The following is a 10,000-nucleotide window of genomic DNA, read 5'->3' on the forward strand; positions in this document are numbered from 1 at the left end:
CAAATCATCCAGCCTGTCAAAGTATAATTATAACAGTATCATACACTCACTTTTCTTTCTTTATTAACGACGCGAATCAAGGAAAAGTCAAAATATGTGTATCGACCAAATTCTTTAAAATAGTTTAGATGTTTAACCCTGGATATTTTAAAGAGCATTATGGCCTGTACTGATTGCAATGAAGCTATTTTGAGTATAGTACTTTATTAGTTTTTTTCGACTTTTATGTATGTTTATCTTACGAGGTTAACTCTACAGGTATTTCATTTTATTTTATTTCCTATTGATTTTTAATTGTTATTATTCAACACCTTTGAAAGAGTGCTATAGAAAATAAATATATGTTTAATGTTAAATGTTCATTTTACTACCACACCAGAAAGGCTAGAGTTTGAAATAGGCGAAATGGTGTTTGTTTTTCATCTCGCACAATATTGTTTGTTATGAGAATTTACAGAATCAACATACATACATGCATTGATAGCTCTCACACACTAAATGTTACATTGTATCTCTTTGTGAGCACAAATTGACAGTTTTGTGTTTGTAGCTGCCATGTTTTTATCCGAAAGTGATGTTCACATTGAGATAAAGTGTAACATTGTTTATGACTGCTCGCTATCAATGTCAGTATTTAATGTGTTTAATTTGTAACAATAAACCTTGTCAATGACGTAAACAATGTCGTGTTTTAAACTCTATAGTCACTCTTATTTGGTAGTACCGACTATGGGTTCATCGCACCAATGAATCCATCAGTCCAATCTAGTCAAAAGTCTACGTAATTGTCAATAATTTAAACTCTTCCAGGAAGTCATGATGAAATCAATTTCCCGAAAAAATGCTCATTTGTTAGAAATTGGGCTCCAAATTGTCGCCGACAACAGATGTTCTTGTAGTAGCAACAAAGTGTACCTCGCCACTAACATTGTAATGAGGCGGAAGATAGCTGAATAATTGAAGACACAGGAAATGAAAATTACAAACATGTAAAAGCAACGCCATTATTGAGAAAATTCAGTAATAACTTTGTATTTCCTGTGTTTATGACGTTTAAAATAACATAGATTTTGAGTAAACATTTAACATGTGAACGGAATTGCCAAGAAATATAAACAGAAAATGAATACAATTATGTATTATTTCCCAATATTATTCTTCGTTCAGGCAAGAAAAATGGCATTGTTACTACGAGTCAGTCGATGAGTAATGGGAAGTCCCTAAGCACTGAGAGGTACTTTCCGGTTGAATAAAGAAAATATTTGGGCGTACTATAAATGTAACTCAAACATAATAATTTACGAAAAGTCGGGGAAAATAATGGTTATTCGGAGAGTTTTGACGTATTTCGAGCACCGTACAAAGCTGTAATGTAGATATGGGTTGTCATGACAAAGAGCGACTAGGTATATATCAAAATGCTGTGTTGTATTAGATGGTAATAATTCGGCTTGCACATAGTATAGGATAGTTGCTGGTTTGTAATCAATGACGTTTAAAAGGGACCAGTAGCCCCTGTATACGACTTAAATAATATTGATTGAAAGAACCAACTAGTAACAAATCCAGCAATTAAAGTCGCAAAGCCTGTAACAAAACGTCATCTGGCTGAACAAAATTGTGTACAAACATTGCTACATTTTATATCGTCTGCCTAAACAAAAATTACAATTCTACATACGTCTTCTGACTCAACCAAAAATTACCAACAGCGCTATATTATATCATTTGTAAAAAAAAAAATACCAACCGGTCATATTTGTCGGGTCGAATGAGACAATAAAATGTAACAATGTTAGTGAGATTGTTGTTGAGACAGACGGTAAAATGTAGCAATGTTAGTAAGATTGTTTTTTTTTTAATCAGACGATTTTTGTTTTGGTTTCTTGATTTCAATTGTAGGTCAAAAGAATTTGTAATAGTGTACAGAGGGGGAAGTACAACGGCGCTAACATTTCGAGAGAAAAAAAGTTCAAATAACATTAATTTGTAGGTAATATACAGCAGGTGATGAACCAACGAATCTTTCGATTATAGTTTCATATCTAATGAATTAACCTCCTGTCTGGTGCTAGTGTCTAAGTATTGAAGCTGTTATGAGTTTGGTATCAACAAAACCAGTAAACTTCCCATCTATACATCTATTTGGAATTTATTTCGCCATATCTATGTTTACATTATAGTAGCAGCACGTACACATTGTAATTTTGAGTAGGATTTGAGAGATAAACAAGATTCCGAAAGGCCAGCTGTTTATTTATCAAATTGTCAAATGTTATATTTTAGTATGTTTGCTTACTATACATGTTCATAAAGTGAAGTGACCAACACACGTTTGATTGGTTTTAAATGATACTGTGTCGTACAACAGGATGTTGTGTTTGTAATCAAGACACGATCGTGGTGCCATTAAGTACAACATTGTAGGCACTGTTGAATAAATGTGTTATTCCATGTCCATGATTTAATGTTTCAGGTATCTAGTTGCGACTGTACAATTTCGCCAAAGAGTGATTAATAATTGTGTATATTTAGAATGATACCACATGAATTGAAGTGCTTATAACAGACTTGTAAACAGAGCTGAAAATTCTTTTCTGAGACTAAGGAAAAAAGCTGACATAATTGATACTTTTCCATACATAACTACCACACAAGCGTACAGTATTATATGAATAACTTCACGCCCTCCTGTGTCACACTTTCGCCTTTGATCTCAGAAACTACATTTGAAATTGTTATAAGTGTTCTATTTATTCTACTATGAAAAGCAATTAATATGTGAACTTTGTCTTTGCAGCATTAGGTCATTTTTAACGTTCCTTTTTTGTGTGTGTTTGCTTCATTTTTTTTCATTTGTTTTATGATTTATATGAATTGGAGGAATAAATAATTATGATATATTTATCCAGAATGTGTTTATTTATAAGATTATAAATGGGATTATCCATACTGGGTTATCTTTGCTATTTTCTGTTCTCCCTTTACCCTTTTACCTAAGAATGTAAAATATTGTAATTTCTTTTCATCAATGCTGTAACAAATGGATAGAAATATATAACGATAAATAAATATGACAGAACCCCCCCCCCATGACACGTGAGTGCAAGTGTGGTGTACTTAGGGTGTTTGCTCGAGTGCTAGCAGTGTTGTCTGCACCCGTACTCTCACGAGTGTAGTGAGTGAAAGTGTAGCAGAAAACACGAATGCAAATACCCCTGAGTACCCTCACTGGAACTCGCGTGACATGGGGTTATGTTATTATTACATATGTTTATCTGAAACTACAAATTTCCATTTAAAAAATCATGAAAATCACACAACGCGATAACGCGATTTGACGTGTAGCATTTCATTTGCGTATCATTTGCATATCATTTGCATGCAGGTATGCAATATTTTTTTTTCGATATTGCACCGCAGTGAAAATACATGCGTGCGCACCAGTGCAAGTAATCTCTGGTATATATGTAATAATGAACAGAACATACTGCATACGCAATGTTATACATGTACACACATGACAGATATATTATTGCTATCATGAATTGTAATACATGTTATGCAACATCCTTTTTAGATTTTGAGTTCTGCGTGGACATTTTAGGAGGTACATCAAAGCGAATAGCGATAGGTATATGGCGAGATCTTTTATGTGATATCAGAGAAGGTTACATATGTAATAAAGTTAGAAACATAGTAGGTAATGTACAGCCGATATGACATTTAAGCATGTAATAACTATGTAAATACACTTATATATATATATATATATATATATATATATATATATATATATATATATATATATATATATATATATATTTCACCTAGTAAATTAATGGTCATGGCAATGTTTTTACTTGGCAGACCTCAATCAAAATAGATGTGCTAAATGTACATATACAAATGTGGTTGCCATGGAAAAACATCATCATCTATATGTAAATACCACAAACTAATACCGACTAACATGGTGAACTGCATTGTCATATATATTCATGTTTAATATTTTTTGGGGGAAAATGGCGCAAAAAGCTCTACTTTGCATATAAGATTAAATTCTGAAATTCATCCAAGGTCCATTAGGGACGATTGCTAAATGTAGAACAAGCTCAATATTATGCGAACATCGTTCCTTTAGGACAAAACTTCATTTACACTCACCATAACGAACGTTCACAAGTGCGATACCAGACGTTTATATACGATGTACAAACCATGACAATCGGTGCAATGTAAAAACATGGTAAATAATTATAAATTTCCAAGCTTATGAACCTGTTTACTGAGATGATGTTAAACTCACCAAAATACTACCGGAAACACAGCACTGTGTTGTAGAAATAATTAGTTGAATCACCTTATTAACATGTCAGTAGTAAATGCAGAAACTGTTATCATTGAAGGCTGGATTTCTTTTTCATTATTTGGTTAGAAGTGCAAAAATGAAGTTCAGCAATCTCATTGAAGCCAGGGCCTCTCCCCCCCTACGAGAACGAAGTTCGTTTATTGAGCTTGTATGACATTGTGTGACCGTCCCCAAACTCTGGCATTTGTTTTGACAAGATCAGCTGTATAGTAAATGATAGAACATGAACATGACAATGTTGGTTTAACTTGTATGAATCATAACTAGTACAGCATGATTGTTAACGATCTACTAATATCTCTCTTTTTCTCTCTTCTTTGCACACGAACTGCATGTCACGCTAACATCATCTTCGCACCAAAGACGCTCCTTGCGTTTTTCTGTTGGGTGATCCACTAAAAGCCAACGCCAATGGGATCTGGAGTCCCGCACTTTGTAACACTGGAAAGGGCTACATGTGCGATGTAGACAGAGGTACAGTTGGCGGGAGACATTTTGACTAACCCCGGAGGAATACATTTGTGGCTTTCTTGACATTTCACACACATTTTCCACAGCCATGTAAAATTATCCGATGCATTTATAGATAATTATGCATCTAATTATTCATTTCCAGACACATACGTCACAAAACAGACCTTGAAACAATAACAAAAGCCACTACCTTAATACAATCTCCTTCCGGGTTGAAAAAAAAAAATCTAGCTGATTAAGGACATGGCTACATCCCAAAAACAAGAGTGAGTTTTCGACCTTAAATTAAATGCACGACTAATAACACGAATATCTAAATCATGCCTGATTATTTCATTCACTAGCTCTTGGGATGTAATTATGTTCTGGCGCTCCCGTGACTGAAACGGTAAAGGCTTTGAGGAGAAACACGAAAGGATGATTAAAATTGGTATCATTTCACTTTCCTGTTTCAGTTACGGAGCAGCCACCAACTATCCACACAACTGAAGTGCGTAAACCTACTACTTACGAGCAAACAACCACACCGTTGATATCCTCCACCCTCTCTCCAACCTATACCACTGCACAGCTCACTTCAACGGTACCACAAACCTCTTCTCAATCTGTTTACAAGTCAACCCTACAGACTTTTGTGTCAACGACTGGGACGGTTCAAACGCTCACGCCTACATACATGACAAGCGAACCAACGACTGAAGAACAGCGACAAACCACCTCTGTGACGACACATGCACCAACAACGCAAACAACTATAGCAATCATTCCAGGCACTGCTATGGAAGAAATTACCACGCAACCCGAACACACAAGCACAATTTTGACGACAACTGAACAATCGACCCCAACAGAGCAGACAACCCATCTAGTTCAGATAACAAATTCGACTGATACTACAATGCCAAATACCGATACACATTCAAGACAACAACAAATCAGTACCGAATCAACAACGGATCGAACAAGTATTACAGCAAATACTACCAATACATACCATACCACACAGACGACAGAGGGGGCTGTCATTAGCATGCAAACAACGGGTATTCCAACAACCCCCACGACAATCACGACCGAGCAAACCAAACATACAACATATGAATCAATCACATCATCATTAGAGTCTGAAACAACCACACAGCCACCTACTGAACAAACCACAGATCTACCTACAACTACACAGGCAGCCACCACTGAGCAAACTACACATGTAAAAACGGATGAACAAAATACAGAACCAGTAACCTCAGAATCACCAACCACACTGTCAGAAATTACTAGCACCCTTTCCTCGACCCTTGAGATTACGACTTCCAAAATGACACCAACACAAGAAGAAAGTGTGTCAAAGAGCACAACAGACAAGACAGGTACTACGACAGCATCTACACTGTTTGATTTAGTTAAACATTTCAGCACATCTTCACTATCTGTCATACATGATATACAAACATCTGATAACACTGCACACGTCAGCACTAAACCCATCACTACCGACCTTGAAATTTCAACTACTGAAAATAAACCCAGCACATCAATCCATCCTCCAATTTCTGTGGAGACGATGATGTCGCCTATACCAATGGAACACCCATCGAGCACTGAAGTACAAACAGCATTGGAGCAAGAGAGCGAATTGGACACAACAGGTTCACTCAGGAGAGAATCTCATTCAGAAGCACCATGGCTCCTAACAAAGATTTTAACGTCATCTTCTTCAACTACTGCAACATCACCGAGACACACTGACACATTACCTGAACACATGACAACTAGCCCAATTGCGCCAACGACCTTGATTACAGAGTATAGTGTATCATCTGAAAGCGATACCTTTACACGGTTGACAAAACAGGTGAAAGGTATGAGACGGTTATTGCCTGTCTACTTCACACACAGGGCTACTCAAACACTTACCAGGGATATGATATCTGGTAATTCAGATCCAAATCATTTGCAATCATCACATCTGAACGCACAGAGTGCACCCAGTGTTAGTACACACAGCATGACTATTCTTCAGCCTTCTCACTTTGCTAGTATTGATGCAAGGATGTCCACACGGTCAGAAGATTCTACAGCACCTGTTCACTTCAGCACGGTAAGCACTGATATGCATGTGAGCACCCTTTTGCAAGAAACTTCACCACGTTATGCTAGTGATACGAAACCTGCAACTTCCCATATCCCTCTATCGACAGAACCTACGACAGAAACCCCGTCGTCCACCAAGTCATCAACCACAGATTCAATCACAACATATGAACCCAGCACCGAGGCAACTACCCTGTACTTCCCATCAACCACCGAAATAAAAATGGAAGAAACCACCCATCATCCCAGCACAGAGTCAACAACCATGCTACTACCAACAACCACTGAAACAAAAATAGGAGAAACTACACATTTTTCATCAACGCTTGGCCTCCCATCAACTGTTGCTGACCAAACTACCACATATTTCCCATCGACGGATGACATAATAACTGAGGACACATCTACAATTACCCCAACATTTGACCCTTTATTCACCACCTCAGAACCAACAACCACATATCTCCAATCGACCGCTGAGATGATTATGGAAGATAGCACCATAATTACCTCTACTGTTGCCCCCTCCTCCACCAAAGATGTTACAACAGGTGAGAACATTCTTTCAAAGTATGTAGCAGTGACACTGATCGCTCATTGTGAACATATTGCTTCTACCTCATCAAAAACTAAAGTCCCATTTATTAATAACAGTCTGACATTAAGGGTGCCCTGCATGGGTCGAAATGTAAACAATAACAATAACTGATTATGGCTAACTAAGTTGACCATATCTTTCTTTTGGCATGCTCAAAACAAGTATATTATTGGACAACTGCTATGCTTTCCTTAAAAGGGGCTGCTTGTCGTATCTTGGTAATATACATAATGGAAGCATTATTGTGAGGGTATTATACAACCAGAAGAAGAGAATTCTATAGCAAAATCTATTGTTACACATTTGAATGTAATAAAACTGACGAGAATTTAGATTCAGATAACAAAAAAAGTAGTTCGATAGTCTACTTTTGTTGGAATTCTTCACAAAGTGAAGATGACCTTCCACATCTCTATAAATTACTACATCGATCATCAACAAATGCTTGCCAATCATTCATACCATATGGTATTTAGCATGCATGGGTTGGTTACTAAATGGGAATACTATACCCTACTGCTTGGATGTGTCTGCTTGGATGTTAAGTATTCTTATAAGAAGTCAAATGACAATATTAAAAGTATTGTGTGGTCATAAGGTACCAATAACAATTAATTATAACGGTAAGAGCATGGTCATGCTAACACTACAATCAATTGTCAGTGATACGTTTATGAGAGAGTCACTTTCCATCAGATGTTATACCAAAGTCAGACGGAAGCCATGAACCAAAACAACTCAAGACAGTTATATCCACAGTCAACCCTGATCTTCTTGGCGATTATAAGACGACTTTAGAGGATGGTACCTCTTGGACTACTAGCAGTGCAGTTGGAACAACAATGGTACAAGAAGAAAATATACATATGTTTACTGGTATACCACTGATTATGAACATCAACATTAACGGTTTACGTTCGTCTTCTGGAAAAACTTTCTCGTCGTCAACTTCCTCTATATCCTCTACGCATGCGTCCCCATCCAGTATGAGCACTACCACTGCACCTCCCACTTTTGCGACAACGCCAAATCCGACTGATGTGTCAACATCTTCTTTAACAGGTGTGGTAACAGAGGAACCCTCTACTTCCTCTGTGGTTCCAACAACACACCCAGCAACTACAACTGAAGAAAGTACAACTACTCCTTCTACCACTACTGAGGTTTCTACAACCACGGAAATGCCTTCAACAACTGTTATTTCCACAACCACGGAAATGCCTTCAACAACTGTTAAGACTTCTACTTTACCCCCCACCACCACCTACACGTATACCACAGAGGAAACCACGAGTCCTGCACGTAGCACAACAGAGCAATTTACAACCACTAACACACCTCCTACTACACCTTCTGCAACAACAGGTCCTGCAACTACGACACAGGTAGTCACAACAGTCATGCCAACTACTGCCGAACCTACCACAAGTATACATACAACACTTGAGCCTTCCACAGCTGAGCCAACCACAAGTAATCCTACGACAATCGAGCCTTCCACTGCTGAGCCAACCACAACTTCCCTGCTTACTACAGAAGTCCACACTACCACTGAAGAGATCCCAACCACAACCGCACCTGTCACTACTACCATGTTACTTACTACTACGGCCATTTCTACCACCACAGGCTACCATACTACGACACAAGCCGTGACAACAAAACGAATACCAGAATCAGTCAACGTGACGTAAGTCTCTTTCTATTTCTGATTTGAGGTGTTCTTTCTTTTATTAGTTTGTAGCATAAAGATTAAAGTATAGTTTATGCTTTTGTGCCGTGATGTGATGTGATGTGATGTGATAAAATTGGATGTGATGTAATCTGAGGTGTAACTATGTCATGCTTTATAGTATGTTGTGGTGTGTTGTGTTATGTTCTGCTCTTTAGCATAGCATTGTATTTTGGTTTTGTATTCCGTTTGGGTTATACTGTGACCAAGTGTAGTAACCTTGTAAAACACTGTGCAGTAATTAGACGTGGTGGTCTTAGTTGAATAACGGCTGAGAATATCATGGTGACTGTTGTGTCATAATTATAAAATTATCCCATAGATATAGCAAATATGTGTCGTGTTCTGTTAAGTGTGATATATTGTGACTGTCACATCATGCGGCAGTGTGACATCTTGTGACAGTGTGACATCATGTGACATCATGTGGCAGTGTGACATCTTGTGAGAGTGTGACATAATGTGGCAGTGTGATATCTTATCACAGTGTGACATCTTGTGACAGTGACATTATGTGACATCATGGGACATCGAAATCTTGTGAAAGTGTGACATCATGAGACAGTGTGGTGTCTTGTGCCAATGTGACATCATGTGACAGCGTGACATCTTATGACAGTGTGACCTCTTGTAAGTGTGATATCTTGTGACATTATGTGACAGTGTGACATCGTGTGATGGTGTAACAGCATGTGGCAGTTTGACATCTTGTGACATTGTGACATCATGT

At 37.6% G+C, this 10,000-nt stretch overlaps 1 protein-coding gene across 1 annotated transcript in view; it reads left to right on the top strand.

Moving 5' to 3' along the window:
• LOC144439769 (polycystin-1-like protein 2) overlaps positions 1 to 10,000 on the top strand; it is a 62,282-nt gene that overhangs the window by 19,515 nt on the left and 32,767 nt on the right. Inside the window, exons 4-5 of the mRNA XM_078129002.1 lie at positions 4,736 to 4,846; positions 9,168 to 9,228. Coding sequence (XP_077985128.1) covers positions 4,736 to 4,846; positions 9,168 to 9,228 — 172 coding nt within the window. The remainder of the gene's footprint in view (positions 1 to 4,735; positions 4,847 to 9,167; positions 9,229 to 10,000) is intronic.

Source organism: Glandiceps talaboti, chromosome 9, assembly GCF_964340395.1.
Source record: "Glandiceps talaboti chromosome 9, keGlaTala1.1, whole genome shotgun sequence".
NCBI lineage: Eukaryota > Metazoa > Hemichordata > Enteropneusta > Spengelidae > Glandiceps > Glandiceps talaboti.